The 25,550-nt window shown below is 42.5% G+C and overlaps 1 protein-coding gene across 1 annotated transcript in view; it reads right to left on the bottom strand.

Annotated features, from left to right (window-relative positions):
• The window catches only part of SMARCC1 (SWI/SNF related BAF chromatin remodeling complex subunit C1), a 191,170-nt gene that overhangs the window by 16,251 nt on the left and 149,369 nt on the right, over positions 1 to 25,550 (bottom strand). The window contains exons 25-26 of the mRNA XM_038004010.2: positions 23,568 to 23,702; positions 9,899 to 10,160 (exon numbers count right to left, since the gene is read on the bottom strand). Of these exons, the coding sequence (XP_037859938.1) occupies positions 9,899 to 10,160; positions 23,568 to 23,702 (397 nt within the window). The remainder of the gene's footprint in view (positions 1 to 9,898; positions 10,161 to 23,567; positions 23,703 to 25,550) is intronic.

Here is a 25,550-nt window from a genome sequence, read left to right as displayed (position 1 = left end):
TCTTACGAAACCTAAACATCCTTATGGTTTTTGTGGTGTCTAATACAGGTCTCACCACTTTTAAATGAACAATAATGTCTGAAGGCATTTCCATTAATTCTTACTAACATTAAGAGATCTGGGCCGGGCGCGGTGGCTCAAGCCTGTAATCCCAGCACTTTGGGAGGCCGACACAGGCGGATCACGAGGTCAGGAGATCGAGACCACCCTGGCTAACACGGTGAAACCTCGTCTCTACTAAAAAATACAAAAAACTAGCCGGGTGAGGTAGCGGGCACCTGTAGTCCCAGCTACTCAGGAGGCTGAGGCAGGAGAATGGCGTAAACCCGGGAGGCGGAGCTTGCAGTGAGCTGAGATCTGGCCACTGCACACCAGCCTGGGCGACAGAGCAAGACTCCGTCTCAAAAAAAAAAAAAAAAAGAGATCTGGCCCACACAAATCTGAAATGCATAGGAACAGGCCTTGGCAAACAAAGTAAAGGGTGTATGTCTTTTCCATTAAAAAAAAAAAAATCAGGTATTTTTTTCCCAACAGACAGGGAGAAGAAGAAAATGAGAGAGAGAGAGCGTGTGCATCAAAACAGCAGTATCAAAGCTTAGAATGGTGGCAGTCTGACCTACATACAAGCTTTTTTTCTTTCTTTTCTTTCTTTTCTTTTTTTTTTTTTTTAAACAGCAGGCATCTGAAGCCTGAAAAATTAAAAGGTTTGCTAAAATTAAGTTTAACTAGTAGAAAAATCCCTCATTCTCTTTCAGGTTTATTGTATCTTTTACTAAAGCATTACACTCATGACACTTAATGGAATATTAGTAAAGTATCTTAATTTTATACTTTGGGTTGGGAAAGGAGGGTAGGAAAAGAAAGTTAATCTAGGAAAGGGAACCTGTGAATTTCCAGTCTTGAGCACATTTCATCAATCCATTTCTAACTGTCTATATAAGCCACATCCTCTGGCTGAGTCCCCTGGAGAACGGAAATAACAAAATCAGGGCCAAGTGAGGGGAAGCCCAGGCTCCTCAGAGACTGTGCCTTCCCCACAGCAGCTTCCTGGGGGTGCCTGTGACAGACTCTCTTTGTTGAAGACTGGGCCCTCACTGTTCTCTTTGTGAGGGTAACCTGCTACTCCGGAAAGTAGCATGGCAGCCTTGTTATCACATGATGCAAGTAGGACCAAAGGCACCGCAGATAATAAAATCTTGGCTTATGTGATGGGCTACTGCTTTTTGCTTTTTTTTTTTTTTTTTTTTGAGACGGAGTCTCACTCTTGTCGCCCAGGCTGGAGTGGTGCAGTGGTGTGATCTCGGCTCACTGCAACCTCTGCCTCCTGGGTTCAAGTGATTCTTCTGCCTCAGCCTCCTGTGTAGCTGGGATTACAGGTGCCTGCCACCATGGCAGGCTAAGTTTTGTACTTTTAGTAGAGATGGGGTTTCGCCATGTTGCCCAGGCTGGTCCCAAACTCCTGACCTCGAGTGATCTGCCTACCTTGGCCTCCCAAAGTGCTAGGATTACAGATGTGAGCCACCACGCTCAGCCAGGCTATTGCTTTTCTTTTTCAGTGTGGGGTTGAGTCCAGGGGTGGGTTAGAAAGTGATAACTGGTTGTAATCCTTTCCTGAGCTTTATTTCTCATGAGGTACGGTTGTGTAAGTAGGTCTGAGGGGCTTAAAAAGCCAAGTGTAGCTGGGTGTGGTGGCACATGCCTGTAGTCCCAGCTACTCAGGTGGCTGAAGTGAGAGGATTGCTTGAGCCCAGGAATTCGAGGCTGCAGTGGGCCATGACTGCACAACTGTACTCCAAGCTGAGTGACACAGCAAAACCCTGTCTCAAAAAAAAGTTGTTTTTTTTTTTTTAAAGACAGGGTCTTGCTCTATCGCCCAGGCTGGAGTGCAGTGGCACGATCTTGGCTCAACGCAGCCTCGACCTCCTGCGCTCAAGTGATCCTTCTGCCTCAACCTCCCAAGTAGCTGGAACCACAGGCGCATGCCACCACACCCGGCAAATTTTTTTATTTTCGTAGAGACAGGGTTTCATCATGTTGCCTAGGTTGGTCTCGAACTCCTGAGCTCAAGCAATCTGCCTGCCTTGGCCTCCCAAAGTGCTGGGATTACAGGTGTGAGCCATCATTTCCAGCCCATTCTAGTTTTATCATTAGAATATCACTGTATTATGTCTGAGTTCTCATCAAATCAGACCAATTCTATTCTGATTTTCTAGGCACTTTCAAAAATTCTTACACTATTAATAATGATGAAACAATGAAAATATTTAAATCAAACATGTTCTTTCCCTCTGCTTACACACATCAAACACACACAAAGGCTTCCCCAATGCAGGCACCTGACTTAAGATCCATGAGGCAGGAATATTCAAGAGTGCCTCATTTATTACAAATGCCTAGGACGGGCTGGGCCTAGTGGCTCATGCCTGTAGTCCCAGCACTTCGGGAGGCCAAGGCGAGAGGGACACTTGAGCTCAAGAGTTTGAGACCAACCTGGGCAACATAGTGAGACCTTGCCTCTACTAAAATACATCCCTGCCTATGGAGAGCAGAGATTACCACTATAATTATATACTAGATTTCTGTCATTTCCTTCCAACTTAATGATAGGTAATCTTCCTTTAAACATGTGCTAAAGTTCCTACAGTCCTGACCATCTCAACTTAAAGGAGATCCTGCCGGGGGCAGTGGCTCACACTTGTAATCCCAGCTGAGGATTTGGGAGGCTGAGGCGGGTGGATCACCTGAGGTCAGGAGCTGAAGACCAGCCTGGCCAACATGGTGAAACCCTGTCTCTACCAAAAATAAAAAAATTAGCTGGGCATGGTTGCAGTTGCCTGTAATCCCAGCTACTCGGGAGGCTGAGGCAGGAGAATTGCTTTAACCCGGGAGGCAGAGGTTATGGTGAGCCAAGACTACAAAATTGCACTCCAGCCTGGGTGACAACAGCAGCAAAACTCTGTCTCAAAACAAAAAAAACAAAAAACAAAAAAAACAAAAAACCGGAGATCCCAGGAAGTCAGAGGTGCCCTCCTGCTCGAGTAAGCAGCACACCTCAGCAAACAGCAGCCACCACCTGGGCCATTCTCCTCTATGGTTCCCCATGTGCTTTCATATTAACAGATACCATGGGCCAGGGTATGGTCAAGGGAATAACACACATGTGCTTAAGAATTGGTTTCTATTATGACTATTCACCTTTTGCCATCTGGAATGGCAACCTTATAGGGAGAATCTTAATGTAAGCATCATTTGATACAATTTTATAGTTTAAATGAAAAGGAATGAAATGCAGTGCTGTGTACTTCATTAAGATCAACAAAACCTAAACAAACAGAACAGGTGGGGCCAACCTTCAGTTTCCATTTGCCAACTGGATACCAGAAACACTCTACTACAGATACTTCCCTTGTCTTTTTGTTTGGTAGGAAGAAACCAAGTTAGGACACTATAAGAGATAGGAACAAAATAATAAGAGCCAAGGAAGAGCAATAGAGGCATGCACACAGTCGTCTCTAAACAAAAAATTACAAGCATTTGATGAATCAAAGATAGGGGATGGGGCAGAGGGGCTGAAGGACTTACAGAGGGGTACAGGTATGAATTAAATGGCATATGTACAGGTACCAGCTTACACCAGTTACACTGAAACCTAGAAGTCCGTAAGTGTTTGAGAGCCTAGCAGATTCATAATACCAAGCTGCTACTTTAACTGATGGAGAGTTGTGTAGAGAAAAATTACATGTAACTTATCTGCATACTTATACAGAAGCCGGAGAGATGAAAAATTAACCACTTGGTAATAAATCTGCCTAGTCCCTGCTCTCAGCATTTCCCCAACCTTACTGGCATTCAGAGGCTGATTATTCCCATCATGTATCATGAAGTCTAGCCAAATACCAAAGACAGCCAACTGACCCAGACAGTCTTCAGCTCCCAATGTAAGTTGTGGCCTGTTAACTTTTCTGGAACTTAGGAATCATAAGTTGGAAGGACCTGCTCATAGTTCTTACCCTGTGGCAACTCAGAGACTAAAGCCATTCTGGCCCCAGAACGCTACGGACAATCGTACTTGTCCTGGTTTGAAAGTACTCTGTAGCTGACCTTTAGAATATGGTCTATCAGACCTACCTGTTAGAACCAGCTTTTTCTGAACCGATAACTTTAAAACAGCGTGTTTAATTTACTTTTTTTTTTTTTTTTTTTTTTGAGACGGAGTCTTGCTCTGTAGCCCGGACTGGAGTGCAGTGGCCGGATCTCAGCTCACTGCAAGCTCTGCCTCCCGGGTTCTCGCCATTCTCCTGCCTCAGCCTCCGGAGTAGCTGGGACTACAGGTGCCCGCCACCTCGCCCGGCTAGTTTTTTGTATTTTTAGTAGAGACGGGGTTTCACCGTGTTAGCCAGGATGGTCTCGATCTCCTGACCTCGTGATCCGCCCGTCTCGGCCTCCCAAAGTGCTGGGATTACAGGCTTGAGCCACCGCGCCTGGCCTTAATTTACTTTTTATTTTTTTTGAGATAGAGTCTCTCACTCTGTTGCCCAGACTGGAGTGCAGTGGCATGATCTCAGCTCACTGCAACCTCTGCCTCCTGGGTCCAAGCAATTGGGTCCATGCCTTGGCCTCCTGAGTAGCTGGAATTACAGGCGTGTGCTATCATACCCAGCTAATTTTTCTGTTTTTAGTAGAGATGGGGTTTTGCCATGTTGGCCAGGCGCTGGTCTCGAACTCCTGGCCTCAAGTGATCCACCTGCCTTGGCTTCCCAAAGTGTTGGGATTACAGGCATGAGCCACTGTGCCCAGCCTAATTTGCTGTTGCTCTTAATTTTACTCTTTAACAGACTTAATTTTACATTCAAACTCCAAAGCAACGCAACAAAGGGATAATTTGGGAAAATTATTATCTTGAATTGCTGGAACTCTCACATACTGCTAGAGTGTAAACAGGCACCACCACTGTGCAAAAAGTTTGGCAGCATCTATTAATCTGAACATATGCATACCCTATGATCCACTCTTAGGTTCATAAATACTCAATTCTATACCTTAGGGATACATACAACAGAAATGTACATATATATCTTATTAAAAGACATGTGCTCATGTATTTCACAACAGCACAAACTATTCGTAATAACTAAAATCCAGAAATCAGTCAAATGTCCAACAGGAGAACAGACTAGTAAATAATACAGCCACAGAACACTGTATAGCATACAGAAGGAACAAATGTACAACCACTAACAACAATGTGGATGCATCCCAGATACACAGTGTTGAGTGAAAGAAGTCAGACGTGGCCGGGCATGGTGGCTCAAGCTTGTAATCCCAACACTTTGGGAGGCAGAGATGAGAGGACTGCTTGAGCCCAGGAGTTCAAGACCAGCCTGGGCAATATAGTGAGCCCATGCCTCTACAAAAAAATTTAAAAAGCAGTGGGGCATGGTGGTGTGCACCTGTAGTCCCAACTACTCAAGAGGCTGAGGTGGGAGGATGGCCTGAGCCTGGCAGGTTGAGGCTGCAGTGAGCCCTGATGGTGTCCCTGCACTCTAGCCTGGGTGACAGAGTATGGTCCTGACAAAACAAAACAAAACAAAACAAAACAAAACAAAACAAGGAAAGCAGCCAGATATAATAAATATCATTGTGGTTACATTTAGATAACATTCAACCAGCCCAACTAGTCTACGGTGCTAGAAGGCGACTGAGTATGATGAGGGCCTCTGTGTGTTCGTTACACATGAATATTCTCTGTTAAAACTCATCAATTCTGTAAGTATAAAGGAAGTAAAAAAATTTAAAAAAAACCCTCAGCTGAATATTTATGATTGTGCATTATCCAAAATGTACATTTTATTTCAATAAAAAAATCATAAGACTATCTTGTCATAGACTAAAAATAAAAAAAACCTCTCATCATGCACTGCACTCAATAATTCTTTCCTTTACAAATTCACTTTAGAAAAGTCTATTTTTGTGAGAAAGTAAAAAGATTAAAATGACCTATTTCTCTTCCAAAGACTATTTTTATGAACTCTAGTTTGCTGGCACTGCTTCACTAGAATAGCTGTATCTGAATCTGCTGTAAATCCCCTTAGTCTTCTGTCACGGGAGGCAGCACTGTGGCACTGGCCTCACTTTGCAATTAGATGGAGCTCAGTGTGAATCCTGGCTCCACCATGCAGCAAAGTTCTGTGGCCTTGCCATGCTTTGTAAGGTGAGAATGAAAAGTAAGTGAAAAGTAAATGAAAAGTAAGTGAAACTATGTGGGTGAGGGGCATGGCACACAAATACCTATTATCACCAAAATCTCATTTAGGGAAGAAAGTAGATGCACCTCTCTGCTCATCTTTTACAAACTAAATGCAGATGCTAGTGCTCCTTAGATGTTCTGTGAGAGTTAATGTGAATATGATGCTTTAGCACCATTAAGAGCCAAATACCATGTAGCTACAGTAAACTTCCTCTTAAAAGTTTATCCCAGTATTTTAGAAACTGAATTTTTATTTATTTATTTATTTTTTTAGAGACAGGGTCTCACTCTGTTGCCCAGGCTGGAGTATAATGGTGCAGTGTCATATCACAGCTCACTTGCAACCTCAAACTCCTGGGTTCAAGTGATCGACCAACCTCAGCCTCCTGAGTAGCTAGGACTACAGGTATGTAGTGCCACCACACCTGGCTTTTTTTTGGTAGAGACAGCTTCTCTCTATATTGCCCACGCTGGTCTCAAATTCCTGGGTTCAAGCGATCCTCAAACCTTGGCCTCCCAAAGTGCTGGAATTAATGATGTGAGCCACCAAGCCTGACCTAGGAATTTAATTTTTGAATAACTACTGTTTTTGAAAAATTACTTTGAGATCTGCACTCTGTTAAGCATTTCTATCTTTAGAAAGCTTAACCCTGGAGAAAATCAGATTCTATACAGAGAATTTAAGATCCACTCAAGTAGACAGAGAAGACGACTGAGAAAGAAAGCATCTGGTTGTGAGCAGGGCAAACTTCTAAGGCTTTCTCCGCAAATGTCATTTAGAGTGGCAAGTCTGGTGATGGTAGTAAATCTCATGATTGCACATTAATCCTCTGAATGTGTCTAAACAAAAGCTTCCCAAAGTAAACTTAGCCCTGTTTTTCAGTAAAGCCAATAAAAACTACTAAAACTAAGGCCTAAAATATATTTTGGGTTGTGAATAAGTGTGTTGATAATACCATGACTTGGCCACAGAATTTGCATCCCAACCCCAGAAGCACAAACTTTGGCTCTGGCTAAGCACTTAGTATATTACTGTTGATAAACAAACTATAAAAATCTTACAAGATGACTTTCACTAGACTAACAATACACAGCACACACCCACACATATTGCCCTCTAAGAAGAGAAGGAATGTGGGGTTGGGGGGTGAACTGGAATTAAAAGTACATCTTAGGTTTTAATGATGCTGGCAGTTAAGCCTGAAGGAACTATGAGTTCAACTTCCAAAATGGTTAAAATTTAGTAAATAATAGCCAACTCGAAACAGCTCTCACAAGCTACAAATGGGACAATTTAAGCATAAGAAAATGCCAAGCACAGTGGAACATGCCTATAATCCAGCTACTTCAAAAGCTGAGGCAGGGGGATTGCTTGAGCCCAGGAATTTGGGTCTAGTCTGGGCAACTCAGTGAGACCCAATGTCTTTTAAGAAGCAACAAGAAACACAAATAGTATCTATGATAGACTGAAACACACAAAATATTTAAAAACTTGTAATTTTACAGTATTAAAAATATACACAAAAAACCTTCACTGGTCACCTTTGGTGACTGGGGGGCAGCAACTCATTATACAGACAACCAATAGAGGGAAAATATGATGCATTTATCCAGGTTTTCCTATGAGAACTGATTTTCAGGGTAACTAATTGACACACAGTCTCACTCTGTCACCCAGGCTGGAGTGCAATGGCGCAATCTTGGTTCACTGCAACCTCCGCCTCCTAGGTTCAAGCAATTCTCATGCCTCAGCCTCCTGAGTAGCTGGGACTGCAGATGTACACCACTATGCCTGGCTAATTTTTGTATTTTCAGTAGACATGGGGTTTCGCCATTTTGGCCAAGCTGGTCTCGAACTCCTGACCTCACGTGATCTGCCCACCTCGACCTCCCAAAGTGCTGGAATTACAGGCATGAACCATCATGCCCAGACTAAAATAGCTAATTCAGGAAGCAATTCTGAATGCTAAATTCTAAAACAATTAAGTTGAATGGGAATTTTTATAATGGATGAATCCAACTGATAACACCAGAACTACTGATCAATCTTAGTATCACAAAAAGAAAAACTGACATTACAAGAATGCCTGACCTCATAAGTTAATCTTGGCTGGGTGTGGTAGAGCTCATGCCTGTAATCCCTGGACTTTGGAAGTCCGAGGTGGGAGGATTGCTTGAGCCCAGGAGTTCAAGATCACCCTGGGCTACAGGGGGAAACCCCATCTTTATAAAAACATAACCAAAAATTAGCCAGGTGTAGTGGTGTGCGCCTGTAGTCACAGCTACTCAAGAGGTTGAGATGGGAGGATTGACTGAGCCTGGGGGGTTGAGGCTGCAGTGAGCCATGATCATGTCACTGATGTCACTGCACTCCAGCCTAGGCAACAGAGCAAGACAGTGTCTCCAAAAAAAAAAAAAAAAAAAAAAGGTGATTTTGAACCTGATAAAATATCCAGAGCAATCCTCTGGTTTATAGGAAATGTGTGTTTGTGTGTAGGCGGGGTGGAGGTTAGGACATATGACATGACACTATGCACCTTTGGTGTATAATCAGGCATAGCCACATTGCAGAAAAACCCTGGTTTCTTCACATAAATGGCACAAAAAAGGGAAGGTGAATTATTACATAGATTTTTAAGAGACATGTCAACAAATGTGTGAATCTTAATTGAATACTGATTCAAACAAACTAAGCACTCAAAGATATTTAACGAAAGATATTAGGAATTATGGTTACTTTTGTTTGATGGTGATGACAGTTATGCTAAAGAATAAGACTCCTTTGGCCGGGCGCGGTGGCTCAAGTCTGTAATCCCAGCACTTTGGGAGGCCGAGACGGGCGGATCACGAGGGCAGGAGATCGAGACCATCCTGGCTAAAATGGTGAAATCCCGTCTCTACTAAAAAATACAAAAAAAACTAGCCGGGCGAGGCGGCAGGTGCCTGTAGTCCCAGCTACTCGGGAGGCTGAGTCAGGAGAATGGCCTGAACTCGGGAGGCGGAGCTTGCAGTGAGCTGAGATCTGGCCACTGCAGTCCAGCCTGGGCAGCAGAGCGAGACTCTGTCTCAAAAAAAAAAAAAAAAAAAAAAGAATAAGACTCCTACTGGTTAGAGATATATTTGAAGTCTATCTCATTTCCCAAAGTGAGGAGGAAAAGACAAAAACAGACTCGAAAATGTTGATAATTTTGAAGCTGTCCAATAGGTACATGGGGGATTATCATACTATTTTCTCTACTTTATCTATGGTTGAAGATTTCTGTAACAAAAAGTAAAAGTGGCAGAAAGATGATGGTTGTTGAAACCAGGTCATGGGAGTTTGCTGTGTTACATGTGTTTATCTTTGAAAATATCTACACATTTTTTAAAGTATCAATAATCCAAAGATAAATTCTGAATGAACTCTGAGATATTACTGTCCATTCAGAGACCGACCTACTCAACGAAAAGGCATCATACCAAGAGAAAAAGAACATGGAAGGCTTTATATGGTGATAACCCTAAATCTCACATGCCTACAATTTTCTAGATGACAGTGAAAATTTTGAACAGTCTCCATCAGAAAACACCAACTGTGTGGTTGGCCCCAGTGATGCTCTGTGCCTCTGTAGTGACCAAAAGCTTTTTCCAAGAGCAGGGCCTTCCTCTTACCTGGCTGGGGTGGATGAGGTGGTGGCATCTGGTGGTGCATCAGAGGGTAAGGAGGGGGCTGTTGATGAGGCATCATGCCAGGGTGCCCTGCTGCTCCAAGTGGGGCCAGGCCAGGTCCTCCTGAGTGCTGGTGGGCCTGTTGAGGGTTCTGGCCATGCTGCTGCTGTTCCATTTGCTGTCGTGCTCGTAATTCAGCATACTTGAGCTGTTCCATGTGGAAGTTTTGGCGTTCAGTAAGCAACTGCTGCCTCTGTTGTTCTAGCTGTAAGCAAAGGAAGTGGAAGGGAAAAGACACCAGAAGAGGCTTTCAGGATTGGATAACACAAAGAACTACTACATAATGCCTGAATTCCCTCTATCCCATCACACTGACATCACCACCTCACTTCCTGCACCTTCTACAGTGAGAACAAAGGCGTTATTTCTTGAGTAGCATATTTCCATTTGGACATCTGTTACCATGCAACGTCTTCTCCATGTTGAGTCTAAGTCTTTCCTTGTAATCTTCCTGCAGTAGGGCTGCTGCTCTTTGGGCTCACTTGGACATGTAATCCCCTCTATGTTTGGCAGGCCTTTAGATAACTAAAAATACTTCCTATGGCTGCCTGAGTCTTCCCCAGGTAAAATGAGCCTCTGTTGTCCTTGTAATAGTTCCTCAGATGTTAACATTTCAAGTTCCCCCAACTTCCTATGTGCTCTCTTTTGGATGTGATACTCTTTTGGTTATCGTCTATTTTAGAACATAACACCAGAGTTAAATTACTCTGCATGAGCTGATGTGGCCCTTAGCTGCAAAGATATGCATTTCTCTATGTGGAACTTTGGCAGTGCCACTGCAAATCTTAGCTTTCAAGTACCCAAAATTATACTTGGTGACACATTCACGGAATATTTTAGTTGCCTATAAAAAAATCAGCATGAATCTTAGTTTAACGACTACAAGCATTTCAATATTCAAGATAATCTTTCTGGCACCCAAATGAGAATAAAGAGAAATACAATATTATATGTTTAGTTCAGAGAATGAAGCCTATCCTAAATTAATTTAATTCAGGGATGATAAAGAAGTCATGCAGGAAACCTGAACATGCAGGAAAATGAAAATCCAGATCTCTGAAAGTAGTATAAAAATCATAAGCATGAGGAGGGTTAATAAACCCACTTCTTTTCAATAATGTCTCCATCCCATCATTTTCATAGAAAAATCTGAGTCATTGGGAATCATTTTCTTGTGCGGTGTTGTCCAATACAGCAGTTACAAGCTACACACAGCTACTGAGCACTTGAAGTGTGGCTAACACGAAATGAGATGTGCTGTCAGTGATGCACAGTAAAATGTGAAGACTTAATATGAAAAATTGTTCATATAGATTACATATAGAAACAATGTATATATGTAGGTTTTACATATACTGAATTATGTAGAACACCATTTCACCTGTTTTTAATTTGGTTACTAGAAAATTTCAGTTATATATATGGCTCACATATTTCTGTCAGATAGCACTATTCTGATGCATTTAATAGGTTAGGGAAGTAGAACATTTTTGCTTTTGGGTGCAGCCAGTTCCTTTTTTTTTTTTTTTTTTTTTTTTTTTTTAGACGGAGTCTCGCTCTGTCACCCAGGCTGGAGTGCAGTGGCCGGATCTCAGCTCACTGCAAGCTCCGCCTCCCGGGTTCACGCCATTCTCCTGCCTCAGCCTCCCGAGTAGCTGGGACTACAGGCGCCCGCCACCTCGCCCGGCTAATTTTTTTTTCTATTTTTAGTAGAGACGGGGTTTCACCATGGTCTCGATCTCCTGACCTTGTGATCCGCCCGCCTCGGCCTCCCAAAGTGCTGGGATTACAGGCATGAGCCACCGCGCCCAGCCGGGGGCAGCCAGTTCTGTGGATAAACACTACACACTGTTATTTGCAAAAACTAGATGGAATAAGCATGAGAATTAGCCTAAGAATCTGGGCCTTTGATAGAGGGCCAACTGGGGAAAATCCCTGTGAAATTGAGTGAGAAGCATCACTGGTTATAGGAGTAGCAACTAGGGTATTTCCATGGACAGATGGGGTGTGGGAAGACAGGCCATGAACACAGTATGAAGAAAAGACGCACGAGCAGGCGAAGAGGAGAACAAATAAAAAGAGTAAATGGTATAGCTTATGTCCTGGATTTTGGTAACTGGCTTGTAGACTTTCCTTAGGGAGAGGGAGATCTTCTGAAACAAAACATTTTGAGAGAGGTTGACGGTTACCAGGAACAAGCAAGACAGGGTTCTACTGGTCCTAATAGTCTAGTGTGGGCTCTTCATTTTCTGGGAAAGGTGATCTGAGGAGGGTAAAGCCTGGCCTGGTTCAGTTTCCTGTGTGCATGATGAGAAGGGAGCTGTAAGATGTAAACAGCAAGAGAATCTTCTGGAAGTCCAGTTCTGCAGGAAGACTAATCAGATTAGTAAGTAAGAGGCAAAATGATTGTAAAAGGTGGGGTGGGAAATCTAAATATTCTGGCTACAGATCCTTGGTTTTGCTTTCTTCTTATCATTCTTTCTAGGAATTTAGGACTTGAATTTGCTTAAGAGGTAGCCAGAAAACGTCCTCTTATCTATGTTTTTGTTGAGTGACTACTGGTCTGAACAGCTTGGCTGTAGTCCTACCATTATGTAAGAACTACGGAATTTAGGTCAAGATATGCTTTATAAGGAAGCTGAACTGCTACTGGAGGGAGCAGTGACTCTAAAAAGAAATTTTGGTCTCTGCATTCTCTAGCTGAATTTTGGGTTCTGTTTTTAACCAAACTAGTCTTTCTTTGGGGGCTTACCTTAATATCAAGGTATTATCTTTGGAAACAAAAAAATAATCTACTAATAAGATGAGAGGGCCAAGCTGGGAAGAAAAAATTGGCCAATTTTCCTTGCCTACAACATGAGCTAGCCTGTATTATCCTCTTTATTTTCTGAGTTTCATCTGTCATTTTAAAACTTAGAAGGTAATTTTAAAAAAGTAATTAGAAGAATTAGAAAGGATAAGCGATTAAACACATACATAAACCTGAAAGAGAACCCAGTTTAAACCAAAAGTTCCAATGTGGGGCTAAACAGATCCTATGAGTTGAGAGCAATGCCCAAATAACAGGCTCCACAAGGGCCATGTCTGCTCTAGGGCAGATGCAGCAGAGCTTGCCACCATGTACTGGCCTCATTATGCAAATAAAATAACTTTTCTTGTTCTAGACATCTTATTTTTATTAAATCAAGTTGAAGACTGCATTCACTTTTGCGACAATCAGAAAGAATGTTAACTGGGAATTGCTGAGGGAAAATTGCCATTACTGGTCATATTTTAAATGCACTTAACCAGTGAACCAGTGATTAGGCATCTGGAAATACTGTCCTAAAATACCGTATGTATGCACGTGTAAGGATGGTCATCAAGGCATTCTTTTTGATGTTCAGTTACATAAGATAATCTGAATGGGGAAAAAAACAAGTTGCAATAAAAATATTTATAAGATAATCCAAGTATATAAAAATGACTTTGTGATCATGTATAAACACATTTAAAATGTTCTGAAAGATACAAACTATTAACAGTGATCATCCATAGAAATGAAACTGGGAGTAGGAGAATTTAAAAAATTTTTTTCTTTTTTTCTTTTTTTTCTGAGACAGAGTCTCGCTCTGTCGCCCAGGCTAGAGTACAGTGGCCGCCTTCCAGGTTCAAGCGATTCTCCTCCCTCAGCCTCCCAAGTAGCTGGGATTACAGGGGCCCACCACCACAACCAGCTAATTTTTGTATTTTTAGTAAAGATGGGGTTTCACCATGTTGGCCAGACTGGTCTTGAACTCCTGACCTCAGGCGATCCACCCGCGTTGGTCTCCTAAAGTGCACAGGCATGAGCCACCGCACCTGGCCAGAACTTTTTATTTATGATTTGAAAATTTAAAGTACACGCATAAATATTTTTTAATAACAAAAAAATAGGCTCCAGCGAACCCAGTTTTTCATACAAGGCAGCCTATGGCCCTGCTCTGAAGACATATCCTGAGTCCCCACTTCCCCTGCTTTCAAAAACCCTGCCTTCCTCTCCCTCTTCACTGTATATGCATAAAGCAGCCGTATCCGAGCGAAATCTAACACAACAGAGCACTTTTCAACACCAAGACACCAAACACAGACACAGCTGCAAGTGCAGCTGAAGTTCACACAAAGCTCTTCTCCCTTCTATTTGCATAAAGCAGGGAGGGGGGTGGGAAAGAGTAAAAGACAGTGAGGGTCACAAAAATTTATCTATAATGCCAAGGACTGAAATACCAGCTGAGACTTGAAGCCTCAGAGCTAAAGTAAATAATCACACCTTCCTTTTCAATGCTTTGTATCAGTGATGAGAAATTCACTGAAGAAAACCCAAATCCAAAACAGACATACCCATCCCTTTTTATACCTGAGGTAAAAGAAAACAATGTAATTGCGTTTTGCTGCTTCCATGTGTACTTCTGGAAGCAGAAATCAAAAAAGGGAGCCTGTATCATTACTGTGGGCTGGTCATTTTATCTTTGTTGCAGTGTACTTGCTTCATGAGGCCACATGTCTTTCTGCTTCAGAACTGAACCTGCTACTGGGTACAGCTTTCTAATCTCAAATAAAACTACCTTTAATGTAATAGCAAATGTTGAACAATAGATTCAATTGTATGACAAGCAGCACAGAGATGAATTACTACAAATACACAGAAAACAAAGTTAAATATAATTACCCTGGGACAGTATGAAATTCTTTTTTGCTGTTCTTTCTTCCTTAGTTTGTCATAAAATATAACAAACTTTTCCGATAGCCCATTATCTCTATCTTCAAAATCCATCCAGAACTTCACCATTTCTCTTAACTTTCATGGCTGACACCCTGGTCTGAGCCACCGTATCTCACATGCATTAACCTAACAGCCTCCACACCCAGTCTCCCTGATTCTGACCTTGCTGCCTTATAATTTGTTCTCTCTACATAGTAGACAGAGTGATTCCTGATAAACTGTAAGGAAGATCACTTCAGTCCTCAACTCAAGGTCCCTCAATTATTCCACATTTTAGAGTAAAGCAAAAGGCCTCTGGACGGCTTTCAAGAATTTCTGTGACTTGGTCACCATGATCTCTTTGACTTTATCCTCCTAACTCCCTTGACTCATTTATGCTCCAGCCCACCCACCTACTCCCTTGTTTTGGAACATGTCAGTCATACTCCCGCCTCAGGGCCTCTGCACTGACTATTTCCAGCACCTGGAAGTGCTTGCCCATCAACTGTCAGTTTCTCAATAAGGCCTAATCTGATGACACCACTCAAAACAGAAATCCCTTCCCTGCCACTCCTAATCTCCCCTGACTCAGCCCATAACATACACACAAAGTTTTTATGTATACCTATATATATGCAGCATATACCTTATTACTTATATAACTTCCTTAATTCACTCCTGATTTCAAAACATTTGAGATCCACCAAGGCAGAGATATTTGCTGGGTTTTATTTACCACTGTATCCTCACTAGCTACATGCCTGGATGACAGCAGATGCTCAGTATTTGGCAAATGAACAAATAAATCATTTTATCCACCACAAAAACTAACAAGGCAGGCTGACTCTCTAGTCTCCTAAGCAATCATTCCTTTCACATTTCAAGAGCTGGACCTTTCTTACAAATCATTATCAGTCCTCCTCTTCCAGGAACCTTACCTTGATAATCTGAGCTGACCATGAGACCTCCCCTTTCTCTGAATTTTCATAGCCCCATCATCTCATTGTATTTGGTTTCTTTGTGTCAATGTCTCATCCATCCTTTAACTTCCTTAAGTACAGAGTCTGGGTTTCTCACAGCTTTGAGTTCCCTAATAGTCCCTCTTTTCTGAAGGTAGACAGTTTCTTTTTTTTTTTTTAAAGACAGAGTTTTGCTCTTATTGACCAGCCTGGAGTGCAATGGAGTGATCACAGCTCACTGCAACCTCTGCCTCCTGGGTTCAAGGGATTCTCCTGCTTCAGCTTCCCTAACAGCTGGAATTACAGGCGCCCACCACCATGCCCGCCTAATTTTTGTATTTTTAGTAGAGATGGGATTTCACCATATTGGCCAGGATGGTCTCGAGCTCCTGATATCACGTGATCCACCCGCCTCATCCTCCCAAAGTGCTGGGATTACAGGCGTGAACCACTGCACCCAGCTTCTGAAGGTATAAAATTTCTATACCTAGCCAAATGAACTTCAGAGACACAGACAACATTTAGTCCAAAAGGTATAAATGGAATCAGCTCATAGATCCATTCTCAATGGCCTGAGAGTGTCTTTTAAAAGAAAACATTTAAATATAAACGGCCTATGTGGGGCCCAGGCTCTTCAATTCTCTCCAGGTAGTTCTAGTCTACAACACAACCCATGTCTGAAACCTGCTCTGTTGACTGCTGCTCAGTCTACAGACACAATGAGCGGTAGACTCACTGGCAGCTCAACACCTTCCCCTGAACTGGAGTGCTTTTCTCATGCCAATTCCCTGATAGACTCTGTAACTTCCATAACTGCCTTTCCTTTAATATTAACGCTTTAAAATATGAGGAAGCTGGAATAGCTACTAATTATAGCTGAGTTCATGATACCTATAACAAATTGGGATTTTTTTTTTTTTTTTTTTTTTTTGAGACAGAATTTTGCTATTATCACCCAGGCTGGAGTACAATGGCATGATCTCTGCAAGCTGCAACCTCTGCCTCCTGGGTTCAAGTGATTCTCCTGCCTCAGCCTCCCAAGTAGCTGGGATTATAGGTGCCTGCCATCACGCCCAGCTAATTTTTGCATTTTTAATAGAGACGGGGTTTCACCATGTTGACTAGGCTGGTCTCGAACCCCTGACCTCAGGTGATCCTCCCACCTTGGCCTCCCGAAGTGCTGGGATTACAGGCATGAGCCACCATGCCTGGCCCTGAAATTTTTATATGATTACATTTAATTACAATTACTTAAGACTAAAAAGAACATCTGGCTTTAAGTCATCAGACAAAAAAAAAAAAAGCTTTATATTTGACTGTGAGTCTTAATTTCTGAAACCCATTGCTATTTAAACAAAACCAAACGTTCCATTTAAGAAAACGTTATCCTAAAGCTACTGCTTACTGAGTTAAGATGAGCAAGAGTGGCCGGGCGCGGTGGCTCAAGCCTGTAATCCCAGCACTTTGGGAGGCCGAGACGGGCGGATCACGAGGTCAGGAGATGGAGACCATCCTGGCTAACATGGTGAAACCCCGTCTCTACTAAAAAAAAATACAAAAAACTAGCTGGGCGCGGTGGCGGGCGCCTGTAGTCCCAACTACTCGGGAGGCTGAGGCAGGAGAATGGCGGGAACCCGGGAGGCGGAGCTTGCAGTGAGCTGAGATCCGGCCACTGCACTCCAGCCTCGGCGGCAGAGCGAGACTCCGTTTCAAAAAAAAAAAAAAAAAAAGATGAGCAAGAGTGCACCCTAAAATGAACTGAGGCAGTGTGGGAGGTGGAGAGTTAGGTGCCTCTACTCCTAGCTGATCTATTCACTGTCTGGAGTATCAACTTTATTGATTCATAATAGAAGGATGACAGAAGCTGCATATATATCTCAGAGTCCCTAGGTTAAAATGAAATAGCAAAAGCTCATTTCTTTATAAATTACGAAGTAGTAGATAAATACAGAGAGCTGAACAAACAGGTTTGATATCTGGCTCTGTCATTTCTGGCTCATGTGATCTGAGGTACACAACCTACCAGGTTCAAGCTCCAGTCTGGAATGTAAGAAGGGCTAACAAAGAAGTGGCTTATGTTGTCATCCGATATCACTGCTGGATTCTTGAATAAGGGGATTCAAAGCAAACATTATTTTCTTGCTTGTGGCTTCCTCACATAGTTTGCCGGGAAATAAACTGAGTAAATCCATTTAAAGTGCTTTGGCATAGTAACTGACCCAATAAATGCTCACAAGGCCAACAATAGCTTATGAATCTTTTTTTTTTTTTTTTGAGATGGAGTCTCGCGCTCTCACCCAGGCTGGAATGCAGTGGCGTGATCTCGGCTCACTGCAACCTCCGCCTCCCAGGTTCACGCCATTCTCCTGCCTCAGCCTCCCGAGTAGCTGGGACTACAGGTGCCTGCCACCACGCCCGGCTAATTTTTTTTATATGTTTAGTAGAGATGGGGTTTCACCGTGTTAGCCAGGATGGTCTTGACCTCCTGACCTTGTGATCCACCCGCCTCGGCGTCCCAAAGTGTTGGGATTACAGGCGTGAGCCACTGCGCCCGGCCGGCTTATGAATCTTAAGAATTTTCTATATATTTGTTGATTACTGGTTTGCATAATGGGAGGCATATATTTACCAAACACTATGTATGTGCTAGACACTGTGCCAAGGCATATGTCATACTTCTCTCAATTTTCAAAAGAATTCTGTGTGGAAATCATCAGTAGAAAAACATTCATAGCTTTGCCTCCCACAGGGAAGGATAGGATGTTAGTGCTAGGGTGAGAAAGAGGTTATGTCTTAATTATACACAAAATGAACGGGTGGCATTTTGAAGTTCAAATGACCCATTTTTGTTGGTCTGAGAACGAGTCTCTAAGCTGGTTGCCAACGATCCTGCTTTCTAATATTTACACCGTCTCCACTGAAAACTTTCACCTACCCCAGATCCAGAGTTGGTCTGTGCGACCAACAGGATATGGCAGAACGGATGTGACTTGCATGTTTACATTATAAAGCACATTACAGCTCCCATTTTGGGTGATTTTTCATACTCTTAACTTTTTTGAATCGCTTAGAAACCATGGCAATTTACAACTAATACAGTTGGATTACTGACATTCATTCAGTAGGGGTAGGGACTGTCTCAAAGAATTTTCCTGCCACAAACGGCTGACATTAAATGCTGATTAAGAAAATAATGGTCGGCCGGGTGCGGTGGCTCAAGCCTGTAATCCCAGCACTTTGGGAGGTCAAGATGGGCGGATCATGAGGTCAGGAGATCGAGACCATCCTGGCTAACACGGTGAAACCCCATCTCTACTGAAAAATACAAAAAACTAGCCGGGCAAGGTGGCGGGCACCTGTAGTCCCAGCTACTTGGGAGGCTGAGGCAGGAGAATGGTGTAAACCTGGGAGGCGGAGCTTGCAGTGAGCTGAGATCCGGCCACTGCACTCCAGCCTGGGCAACAGAGCGAGACTCCGTCTTAAAAAAACAAAAAACAAAAAACAAAATAACGGTCGACCATGAAAGAATTCAAGCATAGCAGCCTTGTGTATTGAGATGGAGTCTGGAGAGTATTTTTGCAACATTTTCAGCTGTGTTGTTTTATTCAGAAAATATTTATGAAATATTGTGTGTGATCTGATTAGAAAGCAACATTTGTTAAAAGTCAAAAAGCTGGACACAGCAGCTCATGTCTGTAACTCAAACCCCTTGGGAGGAGGAGGCAGGAGGATTGCTTGAGGCCAGGAGTTTGAGACCAGCCTGGGCAACATGGCAAGATCCTGTCTCTATTTAAAAAAAAAAAAAAAAAAATTAGCTGGTCACAGTGTCTCATGCCTGTAGTCCCAGCTGCTTGGGAGACTGAGGAGGGAGGATCATTTGAGCCCCAGGAGTTTGTGGCTGCAGTGAGCTATGACTGCACCACTATACTCCAGCCTGGGCAACAGAGTGAGCCCTGTCCCCCCCAAAAAAAGTCAAAAGAGAAAAAATAGTGAAGTTACATAATTTAAGCAGTTATTAAAAAAATATACACCACACAAGGAAACTTCTGCAGGCCTGAGAGAAGTGGAGCAGTTACACATTGCCCCTTGGTGTCTGGGGGCCAGTGGACAGAAGTGGAAAGGGGATACGAACTCTGCTATTCTTAGGGGACAGACAACGGGTACATCAGAAGGTTTAAAAAACTAGGGGACCAGCAGGTTCATTCTTTGAAGAGAAAGCAACTTAGTGCTGAGGAAAGAGCTCCTTGCCAAACTAGAGTGCTCAGGGTCGCCTCAATATTCAGGATTAATGGATCACTTATACTTTGCAAATGACAGCAAGACGTCTTGTTGCCAGTGGGATCTACCCAACCATCATTTGAATTCTGCATATGCCAATAATCCACTCCACTATATTACAGCCCTCCTATTACTCCAGGTCCTCTAAGAAAATCCGTAAAATGTCAAAAGGGAAGCTTATAAGAGAAAGATAAACACAAAGACTCATCCCCCAAAGCTCCACCTGTAGGACATTTTCTCTGATAACTTCTCCCTCTCCCCATCTCCTGGGGATGCCTCCTTTCTGTTCCCATAGCACCATCTGTACAACTGCTGTACTATACAAGCATACTGTATTGTCATTATTTGTTGACTGTTTCTCCCATTAAACTAAGTCTTTAAGGGTGGATTACCCTTTCCACTTTCCCAACTACGCCAACAATGCTGGCACACACTCATTTAAGTAAGGGCCTCTGATGTGCTACTTCTGTGTTAAAAAAGACATCTGATTAAGTCCCTACCCTCAAAAAGTATACACTCTGGTACAGAAATGTGAACACATGAACTGGTGATTACAGTACAATTAAGTGCTTTGTGAGGCTGCCATAGCAGTAAATGTGAAGGCCATGCCACCCATAGCTGAGGAATGCAGGAGGTAGGCAAAAAGTGGGGCAAAGGGCCTTCTTGGCCAGAGAAGCAGAAAGCAAACAGGTGGCAAGGAGAGTAAGGCTGTGAAGGAAGCCTACATTTGATCCAGCATACACAGAGGGTGACAGAGATGAAACAGAGGTCTCATGAGCTCCCAGGGCAGGAGAGGGTCAATGGTGTGAGAGATGCTTACATAGACAAAAGCTCAATGACAGATGTAGAGCATGGAGTGAGAGGCACAGTAAGTCTCTGATTAGGCTCCTTCCTAATCAGGGAACTGAGGGTGGGGTGGTATAGAGTTGGGGTGGGAGAGCTACTGAAGCAGCTTCTTCCTACTCATGGGGCCAGATGGTCTTAGGACAAAATGGATAGGGCTATGGTGACAGGTACTGGGCTACTCATCATGAGGAGTTCAACAGAGGACTTGCTTGGATTGGCCACTAAGAAACACTTTAAATAATGCAAGAAGATACTTAGGCAAATGTAAACAGTGATCCTAAAATGATCAGTATTCTGGAATAATTTCTTTTTAAAGTTCTACCATTTGGAGTCAGAATCTCATATGTAGATAAAAAAGTCAAAATAGTCAGAGGGAAAAAGCCCTAACTAAATGCTCAAATTTAGCCCATGCTTAGGGAGTCACTAATTCTTTCTCCAGTCAACTCAAAAAAATGTATTTTTGGCCAGGTGCGGTGGCTCACGCCTGTAATCCTAGCACTTTGGGTGGCTGAGGCACGCAGATTGCCTGAGCTCAGGAGTTCGAGACCAGCCTGGGCAACACAGTGAAACCCTGTCTCTACTAAAAAAACAAAAAATTAGCTGGGCGTGGTGGTGCATGGCTATAATCCCAGCTACTCGGGAGACTAACGCAGGAGAATCACTTGAACCTGGAAGGTGGAGGTTGTGGTGAGCTGAGATCATGCCACTGCACTCCAGCCCAAGTGACACAGTAAGATTCCGTTTCAAAAAAAAAAAAAAAAAAAAAAAAACATTGTTTTTTTTCCCACAAAGAGCTTACTTAATCTCTTTTTCTCTAGAACTTCTCCCAAGATAACCAAATGCTTCTCTGCTTCTAAATTTCTTACTTTCTATGACTTCCACTCTCACTTTTGGCCCTTTTCATAATTCTCTTGGCCATGTTTGGGCCATGACCTTATGTCAAAAGTTTCTGTTCCAGGGAATGCTAGGTACAAGACTCCAGATGGGCCTAATTTCAGTTACCATTCAGTATAGGAGAGGGAAGAGAAGTGTGAGAAAGCCCAAGGATGGATCTGAGGGAGGATAAGAGAAAATGTGGTTCCTAATTCAAGATGAGATTAAGTTCTACTTTCTAGTATTTATTTTGAAGAAGTCAGGGAATCAAGAAAATCTCTGAACACTTACATACTGCTGATGAGACCATACATTAGTTCAGTGTGGAAAGCAGTTTGGAGGTTTCTCAAAGAAATAAAAATATTATTCAACTACACTACTATTTAACCCAGTAATCCCATTACTGGGTATATACCCAAAAAAAAATAAATTGTTCGGCCGGGCATGGTGGCTCATGCCTGTAATCCCAGCCCTTTGGGAGGCTGAGGTGGGCAGATAATGGAGTCGAGAGATAGAGACCATCCTGGTCAACATGTGAAACTCCATCTCTACTAAAAATGCAAAAATTAGCTGGGCGTGGTGGCATGTGCCTGTAGTCCCAGCTACTATGGAGGCTGAGGCAGGGGAATTGCTTGAACCCAGGAGGCAGAGATTGCAGTGAGCTGAGATTGTGCCACTGCACTCCAGCCTGGCAACAGGGCGAGACTCTATCTCAGAAAGAAAAAAGGAAAATACATCAATTTACCAAAAATGCACCTGCATGTGCATGCTTACTGCAGCTCCATTCGCAATAGCAAAGATGTGAAATCAAACTAGGTGCCCATCAACAGTGGATTGGACAAAGAAAATGTGGTACATATACATTATGAAATACTACACAGCCATAAAAAAAAAAAGAATGAAATTATGTCCCTTGCACCACCATAGATGCAGCTGGAGGCCATTATTCTAAGTGAATTAACCCAGAAACAAAAAATGCCACATATTCTCAGTTTTGTTTTTTTTTTTTTAATTTTTTGAGACAGAGTCTCACTCTGTGGCCCGGACTAAAGTGCAGCGGCCGGATCTCAGCTCACTGCAAGCTCCACCTCCTGGGTTTATGTCATTCTCCTGCCTCAGTCTCCCGAGTAGCTGGGACTACAGGTGCCCGCCACCTCGCCCGGCTAGTTTTTTGTATTTTTCAGTAGAGACGGGGTTTCACCGTGTTAGCCAGGATGGTCTCGATCTCCTGACCTCGTGATCCGCCCGTCTCGGCCTCCCAAAGTGCTGGGATTACAGGCTTGAGCCACCGCGCCCAGCCATATTCTCAGTTTTAAGTAGGTGCTAAACACTGGGTATATACAGACATAAAGATGGAAACAATAGACAACGGTGACTCCAAAAGGGGAAGAGGAGAAAAGGGTGAAAGACCGAAAAGCTACATATTGGGTACTATGTTAACTATTTGGGTGACAGCTTCAATAGAAGCCTAAACCTAAGCATCATACAATATATCCATGTAACAAACCCACACAAGTACCTCTGAATCTGAAATAAAAATTAAAACTTAAAAATAAAAGAAAAGAAAAAAAGAAAAATTCCCTGAATCAGAAAATGGAGTTATACAGTTTCTACTTTATTGGTAACAAGTAGGTAATGAAATAACTCTAAGTTTTGTAGAAGGAAGAATTCAATATCATCATGTATCTTCACAGCCAACATGTACAAGAAGCTGAGATTTAGAGAATTAGCTTTAGAAAGTTAACAGAGTACCTTCTACTTAACATCACTGGCTAATAATCCTTTTGAAATGGGAAATCAAACATAGGAAAAAGGACAGAAGTTAGCCATGGAGACCAAGAGAACAGGCTACCATTTATTTTACCTAACTTGTGTTTTGTGAAAAGTGACCAAGGTTTAATTGTGAAAAAGCCACTATAAAATTCCAAATACTTACAGCTTCTTTCTCTCTGTCCATGATAGTTTCCAGCTCTTCAAAATGTCGAAGTTTGATCTCTAGTTTCTTCATTTGTGTCTCAACCAACAGAGCTACCAGGGACTTGATCTTTCTTTCTTCCACTGCAGCCAGGTGCTAAGGGTAAAGATCATTCAAGCTATTTAGGTAAACATTTGCTTAAAGAACATTAAGAAAATACTGACAATATGCAAAGTGGAGATTATATAATTTACAATGGTACCCTATATGTCTCCTTTATATGTTTCTACTAAACATTTATTTCAATCTAAAATAACGTCTCTGAATTTCTGGTCCTTATACAGATAAACCAACCCTTAAAAGATTAAAGGAAATGCCTCATGTGGTAAACTACTACCTTCAAAAGGCCTATCAAGAAGGAGAGGGCAAACTAGGACCCTGATGGGCCAAAGATGAGGACAGGAGGTACTTTGCCACCTACCATCCCATCCTGGCACTCGGTCTGTCCCCTCACTATCCTTTCCTCCCTAAGACTTTTCCACGGGTGGGCAGGCAGGCAGGCAGGCAGGCAGTGATCTCCTCAGCACCTGACACTCTTACAAAAGCCTCTCCCTTCTCTTTGGTGAGCAGACCTCACGTGTGGAAACAAAAGGGAAAACAATATTTCACCTGTAATTCCAGGTCCAGATCCATAGCTGGAAAAATAAATACAGTACTAAACAGAAAGGTACTCTGGAAGACTATCACTCCTTTCCACAAGACCGATGGTGACTCCTACTCATGCTTCTTGCCAACTCAACAGCACAAAGAGGAAGATGCCACATTACTTATATCTGCTTAAGACCCTAACTACTAGCCAGTAATCAATCCCACCCTCTACAGACTTCCAAAAACTTCCCCAACAAACTCTCAGCACCATTTTTCATTCACTTTTATTATGCCTGCTGAATTTATGTGTTTATCTTGCTTCTGCACAAGGCTTTTTTAAAAAAAAAAAAGAGGCAGCAGCAGCAGCAGCAGGGTCATTAAAAAAAAAAAAACAAACAAACCTATGTTGCTCAGGCTGGCCTCCAACTCCTGGGCTGAAGTGATCCTTCTGCCTAAGCCTCCTGAGTAGCTGTGACATGCCACAGCTGTGCATGTCACAGTATGCATCTTCCCAAGGTCTTAAGAAACAGTATGGAGCGGCTACTTTACTGATCTCTTAATGATCTTAGGTTTCCTATAGAACCTAGGAGCAACCATGCAAGAGGAACTTAATATAGGCTTTTGGGAACTATGCTGAGACCTAACACTTAGACGAAAGCCTAGTTTTTCGTTCATCTACAGTTGAAAATAAAAACTGTAGTTTTACAGATACGGAGACCCATTTGCAGAAAGATTCAGAAATGTAGACAAGAGGTGACAATGAGGTTTTATAGCTATTAATGATCATGTGTGCCACCCTAAACTACAATGAGCTACATCAATGACACCAAAACTTTAAACAATTATGTAATTCAAGCCATTATCACTGTACAATGTTATACAATTTATATTTTTGAACAAAAAAATTTATGCACATGATATAAACTGAAAAGTTACAAACAGGTATAAAATAAAAAGTAGGTCTCCTCACTTCTGTCAGCTATACATCAATAACTCTTCCTTTGAAGATAATAATGTTATCAATTTCTGGTCTATTTTTATGAGAATGTGACTCCTAGAACTCAGCTGGTTTGAAAGAAAATGTTTCTGTTTTATTTTATTTTTTTTTTTTGAGATTTATGCAGGAACTGAGGGGGAGGGTGGTAGGTGGAAAGGGGGTCCTCAAGTGTTATTCATAAAATAATATGAAAACAGGGTCTTCAAGTATTATTCAATAAAATAATACGAAAATATTTCCTTTTAAAACTGCAGGTCACTGGTCAGCTGTGGTGGCTCACGCCTGCAACATCAGCACTTTGGGAAGCCTAGGTGGGCAGATCACATGAGATCAGGAGTTGGAGACCAGCCTGGCCAACA

Source organism: Chlorocebus sabaeus, chromosome 22 (assembly GCF_047675955.1).
Source record: "Chlorocebus sabaeus isolate Y175 chromosome 22, mChlSab1.0.hap1, whole genome shotgun sequence".
In the NCBI taxonomy this organism is placed as follows: Eukaryota; Metazoa; Chordata; class Mammalia; order Primates; family Cercopithecidae; genus Chlorocebus; species Chlorocebus sabaeus.
Note: the sequence above shows the minus strand (reverse complement) of the source record. Positions and strands in the feature narration are given on the sequence as shown.